The sequence below is a fragment of the Eptesicus fuscus genome, chromosome 11 (genome assembly GCF_027574615.1).
Source record: "Eptesicus fuscus isolate TK198812 chromosome 11, DD_ASM_mEF_20220401, whole genome shotgun sequence".
Classification (NCBI taxonomy): Eukaryota; Metazoa; Chordata; class Mammalia; order Chiroptera; family Vespertilionidae; genus Eptesicus; species Eptesicus fuscus.
Window position 1 is genome coordinate 32,892,863 of NC_072483.1, and position 27,935 is coordinate 32,920,797.

Below are 27,935 nucleotides of genomic sequence, written 5' to 3' on the forward strand. Positions count from 1 at the left end.
TCTGATAATAGGTAGGGCCCGAGGTGTGTGCAATTTTAACAACAAGCTCCCAAAGTGAATATAATACATAAAGCAGGATTAGGAACCAATTTTAATTAAGAAAGGACTAACTGCAGTAGTTCAGCCACAAGTCAACCAGGTGAATGTCCTTGAAATCTACAATATAGCAGCTGGCTGAAGTCGTTTGTTTATAAGGCTGTTTTTCTCTATTTCCACTGCTTCAGAGTGGGTGAGAGTTCCAGGCTGAAAAGCACGCCAGAGGAATGGGTGGGCCCAATCTTTTCTGTAAAACCCCTGGAACAAGACTGTTATGGAGAAATAAGATTGCTACAGCCAAAGATCATCTCCAAAGCCTTCCCACTCTGTCCTTATTTCCATCTCACACGAAATATTCTTATTTGTGTAAATTTTCTCCTTCAGTCGATTGTGAAGCATTCCGGAGCGGGAACAATCCTCTTTCTTTCTCCCGCTAAGGAACACCGTCACCCATACAGAATTAGGCACTGACAGGTGTTTGTTTTGAACTCAGTTGAGTCCTCATCCAACTCCTGGGGTCTGACCATATACGTGTGCATCTATTCATAGTGGGCATTTATAAATATCCATAAAAGTATACGTTTGTTTAAAAAAACATTTCAATCACCCAAAAGAATATGTAACATACATAAGAAAGAAAGAACAATAAAACAAGCACCCTGGATTCACATCCCAGTTGATGAAACAGGAAGTTGCCAATACCTTTGAGGTTCCCTTTTGAACAATCACAGGCTTCTGAAACTTAAATCAGAATGCGTATAGCCCATCACCGATGGATTGGATCATCCGTTCATTTGTCCAATGTGTCAGAATCGATGATGACCAGGTGGAGTGACCTGGGTCCAAAGTGACATGAGCTCTCTCTAGAGGCGTACAGATTGCCTTGGCTGCCAGCAGTCCTGACCCCGCGGGTTCCTCTCGAGCCCGCGTGGTTTCGGCGTGCGGACACTTTGGGCCGAAACTACGCGTCCCGGCAGTCCGCGGGGCGAGTGGGCGGAGCCGGGCCGGGGGCGGGGGCCGGGCGAGCGGGGGCATTGTGTCGGCAGCGCCGAGCTGCATTTGTCTGCTCGAGGTGCTGGCGGAGCGAGCCTTGTGTTCGGCGGCCGCGAGCTGGAAGTGTCATCGGCGGCCGCGGCGGCCCCGGGAGGAGACCGAGTCGGAGGAACCTCGCGCCCGCTGTCCACGACCCCCGGCAGGGAGCGGCGTGCCAGCGGAGCACCATGCAGATGGGCGCCCGGCGCCCTGACGACCCCTCCAGTGGCAAGGAGTCCGGGGCGGCGCTGGGTCGGCGGGGAGCATGAAGGAGGCCGGGGGGCGGCTCAGCTCGGAGCGCTGCTAGGAGCGCTGCGCGCTGCACAGTCGCCGGGGCGCAGCGGAGGGCGTGGAGCCGGGCAGGTCGCGCCAGCGAGCGGGAGCCGGTCGGTCGCCGGGAGCTGTTCTGATTTCGGACGCGGACGCTAGGGGCCCGGAGCAGCCCCCGACCCCGGCGTGCAGCCAACATGGGCAACGCGGGGAGTATGGATTCGCAGCAGACCGATTTCAGGGCGCACAACGTGCCTTTGAAGCTGCCGATGCCCGAGCCAGGTGAACTGGAGGAACGATTTGCCATCGTGCTGGTGAGTGCGCGGCGGCGGCGGGCGGGCGGGCTCGGGGCTCCCGGCCGGCGGCGCGGCTGACCCCCACCCCCTCCCCTTCTCCCCGCGCGGGGAGCAAGCCTCCTGCCCCAAGGGGATGGCGCCCACCTTCCCCATTGCGGCCTCCCCCGCCTCACTCCTCGCCGTCCCCCTTCCAGACCCCGCGCTCAGCCCTCTTAGGGTCCCGGGATGCGGCTGGGGGCTCGGTGCGGGCTGCCTGGCTAGCTCCGAACCCATTGTCTGGCGGGAGAGGCACCTCGCGGCGAGTGTGCCCGGGAGGTGCGGCGTGGGCGTGAAGGAAAGGTGGCGCGGGCCGGGGAGGAGGGGGTAGCGAGTGGTAAAGCTTATTGTTAAAAAAAAAAAAAAAAGCCGCAAACCCCGCGTCCCTGCGGACCATCCCGGCCTGCGGGGTCCGGGGCCGATGGGTGCATGTGGCCGGCCTGGGCTGCGCGCCGGGCTTTGCGCGGAGGGGAACTTGGAGGCGGAGGGGCGCTCCCCCGAAAGGGAAGGAGAAGGGAGCCCCAGGCAGTGCGGCGCCCTGGTCCCTAAGCGAGGAGAGGGCATCTGAACCCCGGGCGCGAGAGAAGCGTCGCCTCGGCGCGTTCCTTTTGGTCTTAAATCTGAAACCACAAAAATGTGCTGTTTTGCGGGGACGTGTTGCGAGCTGTTCTGACGACTCCAGGGGTGACCCCTCCCCTCCCACACCAGCCAAGTCCCGGGCTCCCTCCCGAAACCCGCTTTCTCCTAGTGTACAGCTTTTTCAAATCCAAGACAGAATGCTCCCTTTCTTTCTCCCTTTTTGGCCGGGACTTAAGTTTTTGGGCCCCTCCCTGCCATTGCTGGTCAGTGCTGTGAGCTCAGGAGGGTGTGGCGGCCTCCCCCCTCGCCCCAGCCGGAGTCCACTGCAGCTGGTTCCCAGACTGACTTGGAGTATCCCAGTCTCTCCTAAGGGATGTGGGCAGGGAACCAGGCAGGAGCGGACGCGTTACTGTTCCTTACACTCACGGGTACATTTCCCTCTTCCTAGTTAGTTGCCTCTAAACTCTGCAAGGCTGGGAAGCCAGAGGAACTTGGGCTCCAGGCAGCCACATTTTGCGTTTGCCTGCGGGTGTTTGGCTTGTAGCTCACAACCTTGGGGAAAGGACCCGAATCTGAACACGGAATGGGACATTTACTTGGTCCCCTTTTTCAAGCCCGGTGTGATACCGGGAACAGTGTTCTGGATGGCGGGTTAGCTTTGTGCTCTTGGGGGAGAACAGAGGCCACGAGCTTTTTCACACCACCCGGAAACTGGGGTGGCAGCCGGGGAGATGGATGAGGCTGCCTGTCTTGCTTTGAATCTTCTGTGATCTCCCACAGCTGCTCCCACCTTGTGCAAGATGGGACCCTCTGAAATGAAACAGCTTAGGCTTAATTACTTTTCAAGGCAGCCTGGGTGCACACTTGACTTGCCTTTTCCAGAGACAAACCTTTTTTTTTTTTTAATTCAAAATCCTCTTCCTACCAGACCCACGGTTCTTACTCCCAGCTCTGAGTTGTCTGTCCTTCCATCCATCCTGGGGTCTGCGGTGCTGTGTGTGTGTGGAGGGACTGGCAGTGGAAGGGCCAGTGACACAGGAAAACCAGATAACAATAATGCAATTAAATTCTGCTCAACTGGGATAGCATGTTTTGCATGAGCTCTCAGTTACTCTGCTGATTAATAACACATGGTATGAATTAATCCTTAGAAAAACAGTGTTCCGTCATTAACATGGTTGATTTGTGTTACTATTAAGTCTAGCAGTCACAGATTTAGTACGTAGACATTTATGATTCTACAATATAAGCTCCTTGGGGGTAATGGCTGGTTTGTTGTGGCTACTTCACTCTGCTCACACACAATGACTGGATTCGGCTCCTTTTGTAATTGTTTACAATAGTGTAAGCCTATCAAAACAAACAAAAAAACAAACCAAAAAACACGAGGGTGACCTTTTTTGAATAGAGACAAAGCTTTTGTTTTGGGAAAATCTCAGCTTGGGGGCCCATTGATGTGGTGTTTAATGTCACTCCTTAGTCAGCTCCAGCTGCTCTTTGAAAATCTACAAGTGGAATTAAAGGGAATGCGCGTATGGGTGGATAGAAATTCAAAGTTGTGATTTCTCTTCTGGCCAGTTTCTCAAGTTGTATATGCAGTGCTCTCAACTTTGCTTTTCTTCATGAATTGCTTAAGAAATCAGCTCAAACCATTTAATTCTGGAGATCAGGCTTAAAGGACAGATTTTAGATTGGCAAGTTTTTAAGTTTATATGTGGAGAAATTCTCTACTCTGAGGCACTGGGAATCATTTTGGCATTATTGAGCCTACGTGGTTCCCCTGCTCCCCACTATATGATAAAGATCATATGTGTTTTTGGGGAAAACCAGATAGTAATACAGTGCAGAAAATTATACAGGCACCTCATGGTAAGTATGGCTTACATCAATAACTAACGAGCCACTTCTGGCATAGAAAACAATTCCTCCCCACCCCCAAGCTCTAGAATATTTAATGCATTGGGGGAAGAGTAAATGAAAATAAAAGTGACAGAAGTCCATCTATTTGTGGAAAACTTGACAACAAACCTACTCAATGACTGTTCCCCCACCTTCCTCAGTCTATATGAGTTAAATTGTGGAAATAAAAAAAAATTAATGGGTGTGAGTGGAAAGGTGAGAGGAGAGAGTAAAAGACTGCTGAATTAAGATCAGTGGAGGGGTGAACTTTAAAATATAATAGTATTTTTATAGGAAAAAATGAGATTTTTAAATAAATTTGTGTTAACTGAACTTTAATTAATGACTAGTAAAACATGGATCCAATTCTTAGGAGCTTAATTCTCCTAAGGAGAGTCTCCCCCCTCCCTGGGTGCTGTTTCTGTTACATTCTTTGATGGAAGTATTTCATAAATTGTAAATTTAATTATCTGCTTCAACTTTTGTTTCTTTAGGGTGTATATATTTTATGTATTTTACAGGTAACATTGACCTGTATTTTTTGGGTCTCGCATAAACTAGAGGCCTGATGCACGAAATTTGTGCAAGGGGCTCAGCCCTCGCAGCCCTGGCTTAGTCTGGAAGGTCGTCCTGATGGTTGTCTGGAATGTCGTCTGTATGGTCGTTGGGCTGTTTGGTCTAATTAGCATATCAGCTCTTTATTATATAGAATATCTATGTGGCTCTCCATTATTAAACACCGTCTGATTGTTGGGAACACCACACACACACACTCTAATACTCCCGGGTCCTTTATTTTCAGAGATGACACTATGAAAGTGGTTTTGGGTGTGGTGAACAACTGATTATCTTTGTTCAAGAGTACTTCTTTCTACTTTAGATACTCCTATTACTCATGAATTTATGGCTGCAGTCGCTGTTTGTCCCCCAGTGCCCTTGTCAAAGAGCTGTCCTCAGGATTCATTCTTTGAGTTTCAGAGGAAAGGATAATTTTAAGCCTCGTATCCCAGCTGCTGTATCTCTGGGATATCAGATATCGGGCTGTTCAGCCAACAGATTACAAAAGACAGATTAGGAAGTGATGGTTTAGGGCAGTCTTCTCCTGTGTTAGATACTGGGAACTGCTTTGGTATGTGATTGAGTCAGTTTCTGTTTTTTTTTTTTTTTTTTTTTTTTTTGCTTGCCCTGAGGTTGAATGTGGTCATTTTGCTTTAGGAAGAAGCAGGAACATTTTCTGAGTACCTACTATGCGCACTCCCTGTGCTTACATGTTCTCATGTAATCTTCACAATAACTCCAGCTATCGGCCACATTTTAGTCGAGGAAATAAAGATTACCGAAATTGCCTGAGGTCATAGAGTAGCCAATCTAGGATTCTAACCCAGATTTGGATCTTTGCACCACTCCCCCCCTAATTATATTATACTTTCTTAAGCCCAGAACTGGGAAGGAAAAAAAAGAGTGGGGGGGGGGGGGCTAGCAGTAAAGCTGTAAGAAAACCCCAAAATCCCAAAACCCAACTAAAGCAGGTAAATGCAAGTTTCAAACGATAAAATGGGCAGACATTTCTTAGATTGGTTAAAGTGGGGGCACTTGATGCCTCTCTTCAGGTGTCAGACATTTTGGCATCTTCACTGCGCTGTTCTGTTCTTAGCGCATGGAGTCACATGTTCATTTAGTCTGAAAGTGTGCTCTTCGGCTTTTCCTAAGCAGGCAGACTTGGTGGGGAAGTTTGGGGTTTCCGAGTCAGGGGGAAGAGGCAGGGGGAAGAGACAGTCTGTCAGGGCAGTGCCTGCACTCCAAATGTAATTACTTGTGAAAGGGACAAGGAAGGTCAAGTCTTTCCAATTAAGTTGATTTCCCACTGCAAGGTGTTGTTCCCTTTCAACCACTTCCAAGGAGAGCGCTTGCCATGAAGTCTGCTGAGCAGATGGATGGGTAGCAGTGGAGTGAGGCCATCATCAGATGCATGCTGATTTGTTTTCTCACATCCTTTTTCCTGTTGGGAAAGAAGGGGGGTGAAGTGCTGTCACTTTGTGCCATGGCAGTCTCATCCTAGGCAGTAAGCCCCTGAGCTGTTTTATTCTCAAAAGCAGGAATTTATGCTTAGGACTGTGCTTATCATTATTATCTGGGTGCGCTCCTCCTCCCTCCCCCTTCCCGCACAATATATATATATACACACACACTCACACACACACACACACACACACACATACACTAGTGGCCCGGTGCATGAAATTCGTGCACATTAAAAGGGGATTAATTAGAGGAAATATTTTAATATTGCTATTTGCCCTTTCTCTATAATAGAAGAGTCAGAGATGAAGGAAAATTAGTAAAATGTGTATGAAAATCTTCCTCCTGTCAGAGTCTGGGGTGGGCCGAGGGACCCAGAGTCAAGTCCCCGCCCACCCGAGGTGCCTCAAAATCATGTGAGACCCAGACCCAGCCCACCCCACCCCCATTGGGCGAGATCCAGACCTGGCCGGCCCCACCCCCATCAAGCCCCACCCGGTGGGGGGCTCAGCCTCAGGTCCCCCATCAAGCCCTGCAGCGTGGGGGTGCGCAGCCTCAGGTCCCTGCTGATTGCTCCTTAAGGCTCGTTAAGGGAACTCGGCCTCCACTGTGGGTGCAGCCATCTTGTGTTACGGAAACCCTGCCTTCTCTGTGGGCACTGCCATCTTTGTGATTGTCAATTTGCATATTCCCTCTTTATGAGATAGGATAGAAGTTGATCAAAGGCTGTACTCTGAATGTAAATGTTTGGCTCTAGTGAGAGACTGGCAGCAATGTAAACTGGTGAAACCTGGGGGAGAAGAGGTATGCATGCTCTTAAATCTTTAAGTGATGAGAATTACTTTTTGTGGCCTCTCATTTAGCAAACAGAATTGGCCTGGGACGCCGAAGACTTGGTTTCTAGAATTATATTAGCTGCACCAGCTTGAGCAAGTTAAACTCTTTCCTTTGGTCCTTGATTTTTTTCTCCTCTGTATAAATTTGATACAACTGTTAGGATAGTCATAAGATTTTAAAAAACCATAGCACTTGAAAGTGTAAAATTTCCAGGATGTAAAATGTGGTCCATTAGCTGACTTCATTTGTTGAAGAACTTTGTGTAGAAAAGTGTGTAGCTGTATTCTGTGTGGTCTAGAGAGTAGAATTTCCAGGGTCAGTGACTGAATGTCTCATAGCCTAAGGAAAAGTATTCTAATATTTAGACTTGTCAAAAAATGAGTAGTGAGCCCGGCCAATATAGGTCAGTGGTTGAGCATTGACCTATGAACCAGGAGGTCACGGTTCAATTCCTGGTCAGGGCACATGCCCGGGTTGTGGGCTCGATCCCCAGTGGGGGCATGTAGGAGGCAGTTGATCAGTAATTCTCATCATTGATGTTTCTGTTTCTCCCTTTCCCTTCTTCTCTGAAATCAATAAAAATATATTTTAAAAATATTAAATAGTGAGCTTTCCAACAGAGCTGCTCATACAGAAACTGTATGAAAAATGCTGATGGTGGGAAGGTCTTTTCGAACCCAAGACATAGCTAGCATTGGCTTGAGCAGTGCCTCCTTGAGATGAGTCTGCCACCTGCAGAGTTAGACAGAGAATGACAGCACGTGAGTGGGGAAGTGTCATGTAGGTTCCTCCTGGACTCGAAGAAGATAAGTATAGGTTCTTGTTTGTTCTGGAAATTTCTTCGACTTGACAGAAATTGTGGCCTGAAGGGCTTGGTCTCAATGAAACATGCTCTTGATTTTCATACTTCAGGCTTGGGGAATAAGGACAAGGTGAAGTGGGCTTTCTGACCCTTATCTATACTAATAAAAGGGTAATATGCTAATTAGACCAGATAGACCAGACGTCTTCTGGATGTCCTTCCTGACAAAGCCGGGGCCCGGGCACCTGCGTGCCTGTGGCAGGCCTGGGTGAAGGCGGCCTGGGTCCTGGGTGCCTGTGGCCCTCCAGAAAGAGGGAAGCCTGGGTCCTGGTTGCCTGCAGCTGGCTGGAGGAGGGAAGCCTCGGTCCTGGGTGCAGGGGCTGAGGCAGAGGCAATTAGGGGCGATCAGGCAGGCAGGCGAGCCATTAGGGGTGATCAGGCAGGCGAGTGGTTAGGTGCGATTAGGCAGGCAGGCAGGCAGAGTGGGTTAGGGGCGATCAGGCAGGCAGGCAGACGAGTGGTTAGGAGCCAGTGGTCCCGGATTGTGAGAGGGATGTCCGACTGCTGGTTTAGGTCCGATCCTGCAGGGACTTGGATGGGGTCTAAACTGGCAGTCGGACATTCCCCGAAGGGTCCCAGATTGTGAGAGGGTGCAGGCCAGGCTGAGGAACGCCCCCACTCCCTCTGTGCATGAATTTCGTGTACCAGGCCTTTAGTTTTAAATAAGTAATAGATATTATAATAAAAGTGGCTAATAAAAGAAGCATTGATTCCAGATGATTGTCTCTCCTTTGCAAGAGGGTGCAGGTACCTGGAATCCTCTCAGAAACAGTTTATAAAAGAACAAACTGGAATTGCTTAGGGAGGCAGCTGGGTTGCAAGCTGTGCAGCTGCTTGACAGGTGCCCCCTTGTAGAATGGCTCTTCCACTCTACCGTGGGGGACCTGTCCCCTTCCCCATCAGGAGTATGTCCCCAGGCTTGTGGGTCATGGTGTCCGCAGAGAGGCTTCGTGCACCTTCTTAGCTCTCACCTGCTTGAACATTGGCTGCAGAGATAACTTGCCTCTTGTCTTTCATTGATGATGGTATCTGTTCATACTCCAGGGGATCCTCTCCCCGCTCCAGAACCTCCTCTTTCAGCATAACACCGAGGACTATGCAGTTTCTGACAGATGTGATGTAATATGGAAGCAATGTCTAGGGAAGAGCTGGTAGGCTGGAGGGCTGCCGCGTGGACTGTGATTCAACTAAGGCCCACAGATGTGGGCCAAGATAGCTGGGAATTCCTTATTTGGGAAATACCAAGTTCCCACTTGAAGGTATAATGGTATTTGATGTAGATAGAAGTGTACTTTCTTTTTACAACCTTAAAACAACAACCGTGACTATTGGCATCAGAGCTCACAGGTAGGCACCTTGTCACCAACTTTTTATAGACATACCAGAGGTGTTCCCCTCCTCACATCAGTGTTCTTATGTGGCGTGAGGCGGACTTTAGTGACTCTTATGTCACATGTGATAGTCCACCTTCTTCTTTGCTGAGGAAGCTTTGTTGCATGTGGAAGCCCTGTATCCATTGTCACAGGAGCTGAAAGATTTGAGGTGTTTAGACCCTGCTGTCTTCAGGGGGTAATCTCCCTGCCTGACTTCTTTGTGGTAGAAGGTGCCCATGGCCTGCTTTAAGTAAAAACTTGTTGGCTTTGGGAAAGGTGTCAAATTCTTCACATTTTTCGGCCCTGTGACTGCTGCCTGCAGGTAACAGACCTTATCTGCCTCAGGTCCTGCCTTGAGTTGACGATTTGCCCAGGAAACTGACTTAATCCTTGTCTCCCCGCATACCCCTTTGGGAGTTTGGCCGGACACTTTTTTATTTCAGGTCGGATGATGAAGGGATTGAAAGCTAAAACAGTGGTTCTCAAACATGACTGCATATTGACATCACCCGGGAGCCTCAAAAAAACATGGATGCCTGGGTCCCACTCCCAGAGAGTCTGATAAATTTGTCTGCAGGGTGGCCTGAACTTGGGCGGTTTTACTAGTACAAGCTCCTTCGGAGATGTGAGCATGCAGCCTTGGTTGAGAGCCACTGTGCTAGAGGAGTGAGCCTTCCCCTTTTCCCGCTTCCTCCGAACACCAAACAAAAGTTAAAACCACGGTGATGAGTGCAGTAGGAAAGGAATTGTTTAAGAGGTACCAGAAAATGTGGAGAAATTAGGCAGAGTGGAGTAAAGTTAAACAAAACTCCCAGAGCTGTTTAATACAACCAAAACGACCAAGGTGAGAAACAGAAGTGGATCAAAGCCTGTTGAATGTCAGAGAGACTTACTGAACCATTTAAGAAATGACCGTCACATAATCATACTGGAGGTTTTCAGAGAAAGTTCTCTGTTACAACTAAAGAGTGAACAGTGACTCTGAGGTGTACTTCTGGACTACAACACTCAATAAATCAATGGCATTTTTGCTTAGGCCTCTATTCTCCAGCCTAATTGTTTGTTGGTTCAATGCAGGCCTTTTTGCTTTGATCTCTGGCTTTTCCACTTACAAAGACTTGATGAGCTTGGCTTCCTGGAGTGAAATTCAAATACACTTGTGAAATGTAAACAACATTCGTTTATTAAGAATTCTATAATCAAGGCAAATTGGCATGCTTATATAAGCAATTAGCTCAGAGAATAGAACGAGAAATAGGATGCTAGGTCAAGAATGAGCCGATTGTTCTCAATGCAAGAGTCTAGCTATTCCTTTAATAGCTGTAACATAAGCAAATGCACATTCCTCTTAGTCATAATCTTTAGCATTTGTGATTTGGGTTTGAGGACAGCATATGTGGTTTTCTGAACGGAGAGGGTAGAAGCAATTATTGTTTCATTTTCATCTAGAAACATAAATAAATCTTTCAGGGAAATGTAGGTAGTTGGTTAATGACCAAACAAAACTTCCTAGTAATTGGGAATGGGACCAGAGAGGGTATGGATTTAAATGGGAATATTAAAGAAGTATGATGGAGTTTTATTTTTGTGGAGAAGGTAAAGATGATGACTGTTTTACAATGGCGGGAAGATGGAAGATAATCTCACCTGCCTTCAGTGAAAAAACGTTATTGTTATTACTCTTTGTATAGAGGAAGCACTGGGATCACTGATAGTGGATGGTGGATAGACGTGGTTAGATTTGCACTCTGGCAGCATTCAGTTTGTGCAGGGAGCTCATTGCTGCCCAGTGTCTCGCTTGGAAAAGCTGGGAACCTTAATGCAAAGGCTGGGAGTCAGATGAATAGCTTTCTAGGTTAGTTTCAGTTCTGGCCCTTTCTGTCTCCAGTTACGTTCAGTCTTACGGTTTTTTCCAAGGAAGCTTTGCCTTTTTCAGTGATAATGGGGTATTTTGTCTAACCAGGATTCTTTGTCCCCAAGGACTTCTGCCTGGTGAACCTAGCAAGCCAGTTCAGTCCAAATGACGTGGGACCAGGACACTGTACATTTGGAACGGGTGATTCCCCAGGCCTTATTACAAAATCATTATTCTATTGGCAGCTAATCAGGCCATCCAGATGTGAACCCGGAGAGACCGTTTAGAACTGTGGCCTCCCGGGGTTGGGGACCATTCAGCTTGCCCGTGTTCAGCCTCTCTAATGTCCGTTCACAGGAAAAGTCTCCAGCCTCAGGGTCTGCCTTTTGGAAAGCATTTGTTTGGTTTAGAAATCTCCATCTCCTCTGTGAATTTACCAGATCCCAGCCCCCAGTTAACGGAGTGATGCTTTAACCTTAGACATCTATATTTTTGTTATTTTACCACTAATTATCAGAAATTCCAAGGTTGGTAGTTTTTCTATTGATAATGGGGAAATTTAAGACATTTTTGGTTCTCTAGAATTATACAGAATCATCCTTTAAGTGAGTATTTTTATTGGAGAATAATATACAAAGAGAAATGAACCCGCAACATGAAGTGTACAGCTTGGTGGAATTTCACAAACACACTGTTGGAACCAGCCCCTCCAGGAGGATTCAGAATCTGTTTTTCTTCAAACACGGTTTCACTTGGCTCCTAGGCTGCGTCCCCAGCCACACTCACCTGAACTTACTCTTTAAGGGGCTAGACATAACGGCAAAGAGTAGACCACAGGATTGTGCCTTGTGGCCTGACTCTAAATGACTCTAACCATGACATTTCCACCACTTCCTTGGAGAGATTTCCTCCTTTCAAATAGGCCTGACCATTAGGAGATACTGACATGGTAGCATCTTTCTGTTGCTTTTAGTTATATCATCCACAACGCTAATGGTATTCCTTTTGCATGTGCATGGTATCCCTGTTTTTCATAATACGGAGAAGCGGACATTTTGATTTATGTTCCTAGAGTAAAGCATGAATGGGGAGGATTTTCCACAGTGAAAATGAGCATTTGCAGTTTGGGCTTCAATACTTGGAATTAGGCACTTGCAGATACAAATTTTATTTATTTACTTTCAAGCCTAAATTCTGGCCTGTAGTTACTCCCCTCCCCCCAATCTTTCTTGATGCTTCTTTTGAAACATTAAAAGGTATAAGGTTGTGAATTTCACCTTCTGGTTCAATTTTCCCACCAGAGCCCTGTTATGGTTATTCCAGATATCGATCCCATTTGGTCGTGTTTGCTGTTAATGGTTTACCTTCCATACTCTCCTCTGTGACTTCTGTGCCCCTCCCCGCCTTCTCATCGAAGCTTTCCACTGTCTGGCCAGACCCATCTCTTCCTCTGTTTCCTTCCTTGACCCGGACTTGAAGTTTGCTTTCTCCCTGTCCACAGAAGACGCCTGCACTTGGCCTCCGTGTCTTTTATCAAGTGATTCTTCTGCTTACCGAAAATGTATTCAGTATGTATCCTTCCAGGCGCTTCTAAGATCTCACCTTTTCCAGTTACCCTTGCAGTCAGACCCACATCAGTTTGGGGGAGGTGGGAAAAACAACTCTCCTCTCTTTGATCTGTTTATAGTGGGAGTAGCATGAATTATTTCTCTTACTCATGAGGCCCTTGATTAACTAGCACCTTGTGTGAGGCATGACTGTAAAATAAGGGATGCTTTTATGTGTAGCTCTGTAGTCGCTCATTACACTCTGAGCCATCTGTTTATGTCCATGTTTTATTTGGTAGTTCACATTGTGGGCTCCTGGAAGGCAAGGATGGTATCTTACAGGTCCTGGCACTTCTCCTTATCCAGCACGGTGCTCGGGCCGGGGAAGGGTCTTCGCAGAGAACTGCTGACTTGGTGAGAGAATGGTGCCCACTGACACAGGGCCAGGCATGGAGGAGCCCTCTGAGAATCTATTGAACTGACCACACTGGGCTGACTGTTAATGGCACATAATTGGCCTTTATGTTGAAATGAAACTTTGTCACAGATTCTTACTCATCTTGGTTTTCCCCATACCACCTGACTCTAGTAGATGTCCAAGAATACCGAAGGTTCAGAGGGGAAAAGTTGGAGTCATGTTTCATTTGACCCCTTACAGGAAATTGGTGAATTAGGAGGTGTTAGGGCAGTTGAAATGGCCAAAGAAAATAAGTAGTTTTTCCCTGTCACTAAGCCGGATGGGTGTGTCATAATAAGCGGTCATTGGTGAGTGCAATGGCACAGTAGCACCGGGCTTTCTGGATGGACAGTGTCTTTCATGGCACTTTCTTTTCCATTTGGACTGAGGTGGGCTTAAGTGAGCAACATTTCTTGCTTTGGCATTTTAGTGCTTTGCTCTTTGCAAAGTGCTTTCAAATGATCTTCTCTGAGTGTAAGAGTTCTTAATAAATGAGGCAAATAGGGCATGAGGGTATGTGGCTTGAAGTTATCTAGGAAGGCGGTGAAGTCTGTGACCCAGTCCTAGGTCCTTCGAACTACAGCTCCAGGGGCATTTCGCTGTAAAGCAAGGTGATGGTTATGTGCTCACTCCTAGTCTGTTCTGTCCCTCATAAGCATCATCTCTGCTGCTCCCGGCAGCCCTTGGAGGGAGCTATTACCTTCCTTTTCCTAAGGAGACCATGGGGCTCTGCCTGATAAAGTGCCGCTACCAAATGATGGAGGCAGGATTTGAATCCAGGACTGTCTGATGAGAGAACCTGTCTCTTTCTACTGTACTACACTGTGTATGTTTTCTGAGTTAGCTGTACACTGAGTGGCCAGATTATTATGACCACCTGACGTTTGTAGGCAAATTAGCCATACACTGCATTGTATGGGATATGGAAGGCGAAGGCCTGTTCAAACACCTTTGCTGTCTGCAGTTACCAAGATAAAACGTCTCCAATTCGCACAGGAACACGAGCATTGGACAGTCGAGCATTGGAAAAAAAGTCATGTGGTCCGATGAATCATGTTTCCAGTTGCATCATGCAGATGGCAGAGTGAGAATTTCACAGAAACAGCATGAAAGCATGCACCCCACATGCATGAGTACAACCCTTTAAGCTGGTGGGGGCAGTGTTATGGTTTGGGGCATGTTTTCCTGGCATGATTTGGGCCCTTTAATTTGTGTGGAACAAGGTCTGAATAGCACAACATACCTAAGTATCGTTGCTGATGAAGTTCATCCTGTCATGTTGATGGCGTATCCCAATGGAGATGGCTTCTCCCAACAAGACAATGCGCCATGCCACGGTGCTCGTATTGTGCAGGAGTGGTTTCAAGAACATGAGGGAGACATTACCTTGCTTAGGTGGCCCCCACAATCACCAGATCTCAATCCAATTGAGCATGTGTGGGACGAAGTTAAAAGAGCCATCAGGCAGCCGGTTCCACAACCATCACATCTCACAGAACTGGACAGTGCTATTCATCAGGCATGGTGTCAGATTCCTCGTGTCACCTTTCAACATCTCGTGGAGTCAATGCCAAGAAGAATCGCTGCAGTATTGGAGGCAAAAGGTGGCCCAACGAAGTACTGATGGGGTGGTCATAATAATCTGGCCACTCAGTGTAATATCTCATTACATGTATGCCTCTTGTTCTCATTCTTCATATACTCTCTGAACCACATTCATTAATTCACACCAGGAGTCCTCAAACTTTTTAAACAGGGGGCCAGTTCACTGTCCCTCAGACCGTGGGAGGGCCAGACTATAGTTTTTAAAAAAACTATGAACAAATTCCTATGCACACTGCACATATCTTATTTTGAAGTAAAAAAACAAAATGGCAAAAACACCCGCATGTGGCCCGCGGGCCATAGTTTGAGGACACCTGATTCACACACTAGCTATCCTGTGAATGAGTCCAGCATCAACACAGTTGTAGATATACTGAGTTCCAAGGGCTCAGAACGAAGGTGCCGTTTCTATGTTTTAAGTGTTCAGAAAAAGTCTCCTTGGAATAGGAAGTAGAGAGATGCCAGGGTGGTCCCAACCACTGCTGGACCATCCTCTTCATTCTGCATTGTGCAGTTTTACTCATTTGTCACTGCTTTAATCAGACAGCCCAGACATATTTACTGAGCACTTACTATGTGCCAGGCAGTGTTGTAGGCACTGGAGGATGCGGTGCTACTTGAGGTGGATCAACTGTGTGCCCCTGAGGCATTTTCTGGGAGAGGGCAGCGGGGGAGCCGGACATGATCGGGGTGCACAGATGCTCTAGTACATAAGTGGACCTGTTCTGATGCTGCAAAGAGCTATGAGAATAAACTACTAGGGCAATGTGAGGTGGTGCCCTCTTGGTTAAGATCTGAATGATGGCGAGCAGGCAGCCAGGGCATGGAGATCAGGTAAGTGCCCTCAAGCAGAAGGAGCATCCATATGTTTCTGCCCCTGCTGGCTCAGAATGGGGTTCCACTGAGCCTGGAGCAACGTTGGCTTCAGACCTCACCTGTGGGGAAACCTCACGGTGGAGGCGAGGAGTCTTTCCTCTGGCATGACAGAGCCATTTCCTCTAAGTGGTTTTGTGCAGTCACAGTTCTGCCACCTGTTACATTCAAGTGATTTCTAACAAGTGATGGCTGCTCTGGACCCAGGGGGCATACAGAATGGAGTATTTGGTTAGTGTGAACAGTGCCCTTGTAAGGAAAGGCACTCTGTAGGTGGTACTTGGGATGGCCCATTTTATGTGCTTGAAGCCATAGGTTGACCTGGGTCAGGCAAGGTAGGAAGACATTTCTTTCTTTCTTTTTTTTTTTTTTTTTTTTAACTGTAACTTGCTACTCACTTGTTGCTCAGGCTTTTTTTTTTTTCTTTCTTATTTTTTAAAAAAAATTAAGAGATTTTTATTCTGAAGTTAAAAATGCAAGTAGCATGTAGTTAGAATTCCTTAAGTTGCCCGTAAAGGTACAGCAAGCACAGTTCTGGATCTGTGCTCCTAGAAAGTAATTCTCATGCAGGTTCAAGTTTGAGAAACTCTGAGCTTGGCTGAAGGAGAAGCCACGACAGAAAAGTCTGAGTGCAGCTCTGTGGGCATTCGGACCATTCTGCCTTTACTGGCACCTGTCACATCGCTGGCCGCGGCTGGAAAATAGGTGGAGAATTCTGACATCTTGCTTGCCTATAGACTTACCCCATTCAGGATTACATTATGCCTTAAATCCAGGAGTGGACTTGTTTCTTGTGGAAATTGTAAGGTAGCCTTCAAGTTAAACGTGGGTTTGATGCGTGTACAGAAATAATGGCAATATAGCCACTTGTTATCGTTCCTTGCTTAGGGTACCTGAAAAGTACGCATCACCTCTGTTTTGTATATGAGAAACTTGAGTTGTTAAGGGACTTGCCTGAGGGCACAGCATTTCTAGTAGGAGGAGTTGGAGTTAAAAAATCAACTTTGTTGACTCTGAAGCTGTGCTCCTAACACACTCTTTTGAATCATTTACGAAATATAAGCATGATAAGTGTTAATATAATGGTTCAAAGTAAATTGAAAGCGCTGTGAGGGTAAGCTCAATATCTTTTCAGCTTGTATTAATTTTGTTAATATATCCAGAACCACAGCAACAATATATCCTTCAAGAAAAAGTTTAAAGATAAAATAATAACTGGATGAATAAGCCACTGTCCGCTGTTGAAATGGTAAAGGCCAAATAAGCTTGTGATCAAATTGGCTTTTTTTCTAGTAACAGTTGTCCTCTGAGAGCTTGCTGAAGGCTCTCTTTCAGACAACTGTCTCTGAACCTTTGTTGTTTTAAATGTTCCTAGTAGAATGGCTGTGTTGTTACAGCTTCAAGGCTGTGCAATAAACCTTTTGATCAGCCCTCGGTGATAACCCATAGACTTGAACTTCCTTGTGAGGGGAGCAACTGTTAGTATCTCATATTAGTAGGCGTTAGGTTGGGGGTTGCTTATTTTTAGAAAAGAAATTCCACGTAATCCCATTCATTCATTCAACAAATGTTTTGTTTGGGTGATCGTCTCAAGCCAGGCACTCTGGAGATGCTGGGACACAAAGGTCAAAGTATCATCTCTCTGCCTTTGAGGAGTGAACTGCCCCGTGGAAGAGACGGGCATGAAAATGAAAATGAAGGGATTTTAAAAGGCATTTAGCGTATGTGTGTGCTATGTGCGTTTTGTACCGTGGAAGGGCATAGGAAGGTTCGAGTGCTGTAACCTTTTAGGTTAACCTGACACATCGAGACACGTCAGTAAATTCGGCTAAAAGTTGTAATTCATAAAGTACAGAGGAAGTGAGTTCTGCCCTGCCTGACTGCTTAGAGACTCAGGTGTGTGTGTGTAAGTGCGCCCTTGGGAGCATCCGGTAAAAAGGACTGATTTTCAGGGACAGCCTTTCGAGTGCAGAGCTTTCTCCTCCAAAGAGGGACAGACGGAGGCGGACTCCTGGGTTGTGCGCGTCAGAAACCAAGTGAACGTCTGCTGCCCTCACCTTGCTGGAAGCGGGCAGTCTTCTCTACTGAGCTCATTGCGGGAGGTGATGGCATTGGACCCCTGGGACCCAGAAGGAGGGTTTAGCTGAACTATGAACCCCAAAGGGTGTAGATGAAAAAAATGCTTCTTTATGAGCTGAGGCTTTGGACTTAGACGTGCGTTTGAATCAGGATTTTGCTGCTAACCTGGTCGAGTGGCCTTTCTAAGCCTGGTAGCCATGCCTGTCGTATGAGTTCAAGAGCTACGGGTTGTTGGGAATATTAAATGCTGTTGCTTAGTACAGTCCGTCAGTGACACTCGGGTAAGCACTTCACAGAAGGTGGTGGTTGTGGTTGTTTTGTACCCCTTTATTTGTCTTTGTTAAAGCACGGACTTTAGGGGTGAGGGGACTCTGATGGGACTTCAGCTAAATCATCATCAACCTGAATGTGAAGAGCTGAACTGAACTGACGGTGGCTTCGGCTTGCTACGCTCACCTTGAGATTGCACTTACTGACTTCTTTCACACACGAATGTTTCCAAAGGTCTGGTCCATTGTACGTGGCCTCTACTTGGAGAGTTAATCTTGATCCCTGTACACTTTGTGCTGTCTAGAAGAAAGGCCTGCTGTCTCAGGGCATCAGACTGTTCCGTTTCAGAACCCAATGGAAGTGTTAGCTTTTTCATAATCGGAGCAGATAACCACACATGCACAGCAGTGCGACCGTGACCCCTACACAGCTAGTTCACATGAGAAAATGCATTCGGGTCATGACCATCTGGGCCTTGAAGAAACTGCTGTTGCAGTTTTGTTTGGCTCCAGCTCCGTTCTGGAATGGATGGAGTCATTTGGACTTTATTCTGAATTCCAATAGTGGCAAAAAAAAAAAAAAAAAGGGGATTTGTATAACTTATGTGTAGATGGCCTTCTGTTTGATTTAATTGAAATCCACCCTGGCTGGCGAGCTCAGTGGTTAGAGCGTTGGCCTGTGCCCTTGAGGGTCTCAGGTTTGATTCCTGGTCAAGGGCACTGTACTTGGGTTGCAGGTCCAATCCCTGCCCCCAGTCTGGATGCGCGTGGGAGGTAACTGGTCGATGTGTCTCTGTCACATAGATGTTTCTCTCTCTTCCCTGACTCCCTCCCTTCCACTCTCTCCAAACATCAATGGAAAAAATATCCTCAGTTCTTGGGTGAGGATTGAAGAAACGAAAACATTTCATCCTTGTCGCAAATCAAGAATACAATGCCATCTGACTTGATCTAGGTAACAAAGTAATAAGTCATTACAGGTTTCATCCCCCCAGTAACTCCTTGCTGCATCTTCCCCCTCTCCCCACCAAGGTTCTTTATTAATGTACTAGAGGCCCGATGCATGAAATTCGTGCAAGAGTAGGCCTTCCTTCCCCCGGCTGCCGGCACTGGCTTCCCTCTGGCACCTTGGACCCGGCTTCCCTCCAGGCTTCGTCCGGTCTAATTAGCATATTAACACTTCTTTATTTTAGATTTGGGTTACATCCTACACATCAATCTTGCTGAATCAGACAGAGCTATGCTGAAGAAACAGGCCAGTCCCAAATTAAATCAGTACCCTACCACCATCCAGAAATGAGAGCTTCAAGTTTTCTGAAGATGCTTTTTACACACACTTCTTTCTTATTTCCCAGTGAGGAAAATTGCTCTTTTTCTCTCAGCTGATAAATGTCACTGTTGCCCTAAATTGTATAGTGGCATTCTACTTTTTAAAGTTACTGAGCTAAAAGAATATTTGCTAGAACTTTAGACCAGTATGAAATAAGATTTTGTGTTCTCAGACCCTTTTGGGGGTCCTAAAATCTCGTGGGCTGAAGCTATGGGCATGTTTTTCTTCGTGCCCCATTTTCATATCAAATAGCCTTAATTTTTGGATTTTAGTAAGGAAGGTCTGAACCCAATCTGTCAGGCTGCTAGTGGCGTTTATTATAGCCTTTAGTCAGCTTAGAATGGCATGAAAGGAAGTAATAAGCCAACTCTAAGAAGGTCCAGATGAAAAGGATTATAACGTGGTACAAAAATATTAGCAGGCCTGCCCAGCCGTGTGACTCATTCCTTTTGGAGAATCCATTTTGACAGCTTTTTTGAATCACGCATCAATCACAGTGTTGGTATTTTTTTCTTGGGGGGTGGGGCGGGGGGTGCTAGACTTTACCCTAATGCTCATGATGGTAACTGCCAAAAGTGAACAAAGAGAATTAGAAATGAAACATAAGAATGTCACAAACGTTTATTTATTTTTTTCTTAAGCAGAAACAAAATTAGGAGTTCGCATGTCTGTTTCATTGCCCCAAGAAAACCACTGCTTTACCAATGAAAGTACTGCCCTTGTGGGTCATCCCAGTCTTTGCCGATAGGAGCTATTCTTCTTCTTAGGTTTCCATTCAAGGGTTTTCCTCCCAAACTCTCTCCCCTACCCTAGGAATAATTCTTTTAGGGCTTAAGGTTTATTTCATGACGTCCCGGTGACTAAGCTTGCTTTTGGGATCACTCCACCCTGTTTTGCATGTAGTCCTTCTGGGAAGAAACTCCCATGCACTTCAAAGGAGCAGCAGAGACACAGGGTGTATCTAGAAATAAAAATGTTGACCCTTTGTCTCTCCTTTTCATCTCGCTCTCACCGGCATCCTTCTGTGCAAACAGATCCTCGTAACCGTTGCAGCCTATCATGCTGGTAAAGGACTTGCGCCACTGCTCCACGCGTGTGCTGTGACGTCACGCAGAAATCTCCTTCCATAACCATTGACTGCCATCAAGTGCACGTGTACTTGGCACAGCATGTGCTTTAATATGAGAAATAGCCCTATGGGTATGCTCTTAAGGAGACAGTGTCAACATTACAGAATAGTCCGTTACAATACCCACCTTCCTACCTAAAGAGAGAGCGTCACAGGTACGCCCAAGCTTCTCTGTCCTCACATCCTCCCTTCTCCCTCCAGAAGTAACACCACCCTGCGTGTCATCCTGTGCACATGGGGCACCACTTGCAGTTGCTTGATTTTATAGAGCCGGTCTCATCACCCACGTGTACTTCTGGCGCGACGCATTTGGTTTTGAGAAATATTTCATGTTGACACATGTAGCTTCAGGTCATTTAGCTCTTACATCATAGTCATGAATGAATGTACCGTCAGTTATTTACAGTTGGTCCTCCTCATTCCTGGAGTCTGGATTTGCACATTTGCCTAGGGCAGTGGTCGGCAAACTCATTAGTCAACAGAGCCAAATATCGACAGTACAATTATTGAAATTTCTTTTGAGAGCCCAATTTTTAAAACTTCTTCTAACGCCACTTCTTCAAAATAGACTCGCCCAGGCCGTGGTATTTTGTGGAAGAGCCACACTCAAGGGGCCAAAGAGCCACAGTTTGCCGACCCCTGGCCTAGGGGATACAATGCATTTGTTAATCTGAAAAGGAATACCTCCAGTGTCTTTGTGGTCGTGGCTCACAGAGTGGTGACGAATTGCAGTCACCTGCTGAGCCGTTTCCCAGCTGAGGTAGAACCACCCAACGCTCCGCCCCCCTCTTTCAGCTCTCCCACTGTAAACAAGTGTCCTTTTCGCATTCTGTTTAGTGCCAAGCCTTTCACATTTTTGTGCTTTTCGTTGGTGATTTTGTTCCATGTAACGGCCTCCAGCGGTAGTGCGGAAGTGCTGTGTGGTGTTCCTGAGCACCAGAAGACTGGAGCGTGCCTTCTGGAGGAAAGACATGTTCGATAGCTTTGTACGGGCCTGAGTTAGAGCGCTCTCGGCTGTGGGTTCAATGTCAGTGAATCAGCAATATATATTAAATAAGGTATCTTTAAACAGAAAAACACACACAGCACAGTTTTATGTGTTGAGGTGACCAGAGGCTTGCAGAAACCTATCTCTGTATTTCCCCCGAGGAGTGATTGTTCTGTGCTTGCTAACGCAGGGTGACTTTCTAGGACATGAGCCCTGTGAATAATGGGAATCAACTCCTGTACCCTATTGATGGGCACTTAAGGTTAGTTGCAATTTGTTATTACAAGTAATCCTTATAGAATAAAGAGCTAATATGCTAATTAGACAGAACAGCAGAACGACCTTCCAGATGAAGCTGGGGCTGCGAGGGCTGAGCTCCTTGCACGAATTTCGTGCACCGGGCCTCTAGTGTTACAATATAACCCTGGTGTATGTCACCCGATGCACAGGTGTAAGTTTCTTAGGGTTATATACATAGAAATTCAATGACAGGGTCCCAGGTTTGCCCATTTTCAACTTGTGTGATTATCATGGCAATGCTCTCTAAAGTGGTTATTCCCCTGGGTGTAGTAGATATTAGTAGGATTTGCCAGCCTCTCTCTTGTCTGCTCAGATTGGGTCTGTGTATCAGAGAATTAACAAATATTTTTTAGCACCTACCTGGTGCTAGAGATTATGAGTAATAGCAGAGAGCTGTCATCCAGGAGTTGACTATACTGTATATTTCCAGTGGTAAGATTTAGAAGCACAAAACAAATTTAAAAAACCTACTTGCCATCTATTTAAATTTTATCTCTGAGTGAGATGAGTATAAATGGAGATTGTTTGGAGAATGCTTAGTGTCATATTAGCTGCTAACATTCATTGCCTTTTCCTTGTGCTGGGCTAGACATTTTTTATTGCAGTTAATCTTAGTAATAAACCAAGAGGGTAAATACCATTATTCATCCCATTTTACTTAAGAGGAAACAGGTGCAAAGAGATTGAGCAACTTGTCTAAAGTCACATAATTAATAAATGACAACAGTCAGGGTTTCAACTTAGGCTCCCTGATGCCTGCTCTCCCAGTTTATTTTTATTTTTTTCCTTTATTTCCCCCCCACCATCATTTATCCTCCCTGTACCCTCTTCCACCTCCAGGGATCTCCCACTGTTAACCATTGTGCTCTATCTGCCTCAGCGTGCCACTTAATTTCTTCCATGTAGCCATGACCTAAAGGTAGTTTGTCTTAATGTAACATACAGACACAATTGAGGGGAGTTGGGGCCTTAAATTTACTGTATTTGTGAGGTCTGTAGACTTCACAAAGTAGCACCATTCTCAAAAAAATCATTCCTTTTCTTGGGTTTATGTTTTCGATTTGCATTTTAACCCTGAGGGCTGGAATGACTTAAACCAGGGGCTTTAATCCCATCTGTACCAGCCACATCCCTAAGATCTTCTGTATTTTAACTTCACCATCTATAAATGGGAATAAATAAATAAAGATGTTCTTGCTATCTCAGAGCATTGATGTGGGATAAGTCCTGCAAAGAGCTTTGGTAGCGGGAATTTCTTTTATACATAATAATTACGGAAAGAGGAATTACACTCCATTTCAAAGTCTTGTTACTGTAACATCATCAAATATAACAATTTACACTCAATGCAAATGCTAAATGTCTTTAAAGGTATTTTTTTCCAACTAATTCAGATATGTTCCAATTGTAGAAGATTAATTAGAAAATGCAGTTTAGAAACAGAAAATATACACATTTCTAATTCCATTGCCCAGAGATAAGCACTGTTGATTGTTTTGGTATGGATATTCTTCCAGTATGGTTTGTTTTCTTGTGTGCATCCATGCCATGAACATCTTATCTTTCATTAGAATTTCCGAGTGCTTGTAAACTGTTACATGGATAGGCATTTCACAGTTTATTTAACTAGTTCCTATTGTTTGAGTCTCAGGATGGTCTGTCTCTGTCTCTCTCTGTCTCCCTTAAGTTTTACCAAGATGAATACCCTAGTAGCCGAGTCTCGGCACACATTCTCAATCTTTCCTTAGGATGATGTTGAATACAGTTTAAAGAGGCAGTTCAGAGTGGTGAAAATTAAACAGGCATTAGGAGAATTAGATTTGACTTTTAACTTTGTCATTAATTGTTGCTGCAACCTCTACATCACTTTCTTTCCTGTGCTTATTTTACTTCTCAGTATCAGGTAAAATGAGCTAACTCCTGAAGGGGACTTAATTCTGACTGCAGTCACTTAGGATAGGTTATAGACAAGGAAGTTGGACTGGAAGGGATGTATGTATCTCTTCTGATGAATTCTGTTTGGTGGTTTCGTTGTTTTTGGTGATGCCAAAGGTACTGAGCATCCTGTCGTGTATTAGAGTCATAGTTCTAGTCATCCTTAATCAGTGATTATGATTAACTAGAGGCCCAGTGCACGACATTTGTGCACATGGGGGGGGGGGGTCCCCTCAGCCTGGCCTGTGCCCTCTTACAACCCCGGAGCAGGCCTAAGCCATCAGTCGGACATCATTAGCACTACTGTGGAGATACAGCATGTGAGTATCTCGCCGGCTGTGCCCAGCTTCTGGCTGAGCGGTGCTCCCCTGTGGGAGCGCACTGACCACCAGGGGCAGTTCTTGTGTTGAGTGTTTGCCCCTTGGTGGTCAGTGCACGTCATAGCGACCGGTCGTGCCACTGTTTGGTTGATTTGCATATTAGGGTTTTATTATATAGGATAGTGTCTGAACTTGAGCCTATTCTGACTTTAGGAAATCCCTTTATTGACTAAGCTTGCTTAGTAAGCCAGTCTTACCAACTGATAAATGGGTAAAAAAAAAAACTGGCATGTTCATACAATGGAATACTATCCTATATAGTAAACCCTAATATGCTAAGTGTCCGGTCGACTGGTCGGCCATTCAACCAATCCAAGTGTAATATGCTAATGATATGCTAAGGCCACTCAACTGCTCTCTATGATGTACACTGACCATCAGGGGGAAGAGAGTCAACTGGTTGATGTGCTATGACGTGCACTGACCACCAGGGGGCAGATGCTCTGACCAGTAGGTTAGCTTGCGGCTGGGGTCTGGCCGATCAGGACTGAGCAAGACGGGCCGGACATGCACTGGAGCCCTCCCGCGGTCCCTACTCAGCTGGCCAACCTCCCTCATCCCTTCCCGGCCCCAATCGTGCACCGGTGGGGTCCCTCAGCCTGGCCTGTCCTCTCTTGCAATATGGGACCCCTTAGGGGATGTCGCAGAGCCGGTTTCGGCCCAATCCCGCAGGCCAGGCCGAGGGTCCCCACTGGTGCACAAATTCATGCACTGGGCCTCTAGTTTGGTCATAAAAAGCATTAAAGCACTGATACATTCTACAACATGGATGAAATTAGAAAATGTTTTTTAAGTCCCAGAAGCCAGTCCACATATTAAATGATTCCATTTATATAAAACGATCATAACAGGCAAATCTAGAGAGACAGAAAGTGGATTAGGGCTGGGAAAAGGGGTGACCCTGGGTGCCTTAGGATGGGTGATAGCTAAAGGGTACAGGGATTCTTGTTGAGGTGATAAAAATGTTCTAAAATTGATTGTGATGATGGCTGCAAAGCTCTTAAATGTACTAAAGACTCTGCATAACATTAAATGGGTGAATCGTATGGCATGTGAGTATCTCAATAAAGCTGTTACCCAAAAAAGTCAGATTCTAAAAAGCTTTTGTTTCAAGTTTTCTAGATGTTGGAATTATAGCCTAGTGGAAATTAATTGTATTAAACTCCTCATGAGTTGTTGCTTTGTTTCCTGAGAATCTCAGTGTGAATCTCAATATGGGAGGTAATTGAACCACAAAGCTCTTCTTTCCCATGTGGAGTTTCTTTTGAGGGCTTTTATTAAAACTATTTGGGGTCTGCTATGGCAAAAATAAATTACTTAATGGACAGTACTGTCTATCAGATACCAAATATAAAACTTAGCCCACCAGTGAGGCTATCAAAATACTGACTTTTCAGCCCAGACAGCATGGCTTTGTGGTTGACTATTGACCATGAACCAGAAGGTCATGGTTCAATTCCCAGCCAGGGCAAATGCCCAGGTTGTGGGCTTGATCCCCAGTAGGGGGAGTGCAGGAGGCAGCCGATCAATGATTCTCTCTCATCATTGATATTCTCTCTCTCTCCCTCTCCTTTCCTATCTGAAATCAATAAAAATATATTTTTAAAAATATTGTCTTTTCAGAAGTATCCAGAATGAGTATTTTACAAAGCACTTCAAAAACTCTGAGAAACAAAGGAGATAAATCATAAAGTATTGAGAGCCCCGGCCAGGTGGCTCAGTTGGGTGGTGTATCATCCCATACACAAAAAAAGTTTCGAGTTTGATCCCTGGTTGGGGCACATATGGGAGGCAACTGATGGATGTTTCTCTCTTTCTCTGTCTCCCTTTCTCTGAAATCACTAAACACACCCTCAGGCGAGGATTAAAAACAAATCAAAACAAAACTATAAAGTGTTGAGATTAGCTGTGTTTGTTGTTCTTGGTGTTGTCCATGTTTGAATTCATGGCATTGCATTTTCTTGGTTAATTGCCTGAGTGTATTAACGAATGGCTCACATACTACTCTATTGGGGCACTTCTTCCCCGTAGGTGTATCAAGTATGGAAACATGAATTTAGCCAGGGAAAACAGAAGCAGGGGTAAGAATTGGGTCCTTTAGAAATTCAGACCGTATTTGGTCATTTTTATTGAAATTTTCACATCCTTTAGGAATTTCTACCAGAATCATAAACATTAAGGTAAAAGTTCAGTCAAAAATGCTGTTTGTTTTTCCTTACAGTGGTCTGCAGTTATGTAAGTTTTGTCTTAAGCCTCTCTTGATCTACCATTGCAAGTTGTCATATCAGCCAGAGAGCCAGGCTTTTACACCAAAATACTAGTAAACCATAAAACATATCTTAGACGGTCTTAATGCAGCAAAAGCAAATTTGGCAGAATTTCTGAAGCAATTCCATGACTCGCATTTCCAATAAATTAATCTATTTAGATATGCTTTGAGTACTTTTCCAGGAAAAATGGTATATTATGCAACTAAAGGAGACTAACTCAGATCTTGGGATTAGCCTGTGACTTTGATCTTACGTAAATGAGTTTCTTTAACCGTGTTTCTGTTTAGTATCTAAAATTCAGCTTTATTCAAGAAAGTTTTTAGCTGGGTAATTTTTTGTGTTGTTACTGCGAGGTCAAAATTGTTATGCTGAGTGGAATTCGTTAATGGGTTCTTGAGAGATTGAGAGGTATTGATTTTAGAGAGAGGGAGGGAAAGAGAAAGAGAAACAAACATAATTTGTTGTTTCACTTAATTTATGCATTCATTGGTTGATTTTTTTTATGTGCCCTGACTGGGGATCGAACCCACAACCTTAGTGTATCAAGACGACACTCTAACTAACCTACCCAGCCAAGGTAGGATTAAGAGGTCTTTCCTTCCTGTCTAGAACATCGCTCTGGCCACCCTAAATTATACTATTTATTTTAATTAAACTGAGAGGTTTTAGAGAATTGAGGTATAAAATGAAGTACAAGTATTTGAAGATTTTCAATCCACATATGTTATTGCATACCTACTGTGTGCCCAGCACTTAGCATGTGATTTGTATATTCATTCAGTGAGGATTTATTGGTGAACCTGGTTTGCTGGGCACTATATTAAAGTAAACAGAAATGAAAAGACAATGTACTTATATATAGTAAATGCTGTAATAGGTCTGTGTATTAAATGGCAGTCCAAGGTGGTATGTTATTTGTAGGCAGAGATTGGCAAGGAGTTGGACAAGAAATTGAAGAGTTGATTCTTTAATTGGAGAGTAGAGGATGAATGGGATGGCTTGGGGTTGGGGACAGTTGGGGGGCAGTTTTGGGGGAAGGCATTCTAGGAAAGGAATGAAGGTATGGTGTGTTTTAAGGGACTGCATGTAGTTGATGTTAGAACATACATAAGGTGTCTGTAGAACTGACAAGAGAAGTGATAAAAGTCATGTTTTAGTAATGTTATCTGAGAGGAATCTTAGGATGGCTTACGGTGAACAAATTCAGAGTTAGAAACCCCACTGAGTAGTCTGCTGCCATAGTCAGGCAGGGCACGACGGTGAAGATAGGACAGGACAGGTGTGTGTAAGAATGAAGAAGGAGAAACGAGAGAGTTGGTGTCAAAGAAGAAGGAGAAGGACTTGGGTTTAAATTCGTTCTTATTTGGATCAGGGACTACTTTGAGATTCTTAGGAAGGCTGTGGATCCTTATCTCGAGAGAAGTCCATAGATATATCTACATGTAAACAGTAACAGGCAGTTCCAGAAACCCTTTCATAGACTATCAGAGCTCTGTGGATCCCTGGTTTAGAACCCTTGGTCAGTGGAATGGGGGAGAGGAAAGAATTAATAACTCCATGTTTACTAGAGCCGGGGAATTTAAGAGATTATTGTTGGTAACCAGACAGAGTGGGCCAGTGGGTAGAATATCTTGTGTCATAGAAGGCAAGGATGAATTGAGATTTTGGGGTACATTGAG

The 27,935-nt window shown here is 45.3% G+C and overlaps 1 protein-coding gene across 4 annotated transcripts in view; it reads left to right on the top strand.

Moving 5' to 3' along the window:
• Positions 1–1,090: 1,090 nt before the first annotated feature.
• Positions 1,091–27,935, top strand: part of FMNL2 (formin like 2) — a 309,881-nt gene continuing 283,036 nt past the window's right edge. For all 4 annotated transcript variants that reach the window (XM_054723483.1, XM_054723486.1, XM_054723484.1 and 1 more), the window contains exon 1: positions 1,091–1,652. In XM_054723483.1, the coding sequence (XP_054579458.1) occupies positions 1,536–1,652 (117 nt within the window). In that variant the 5' untranslated portion in view covers positions 1,091–1,535. The remainder of the gene's footprint in view (positions 1,653–27,935) is intronic.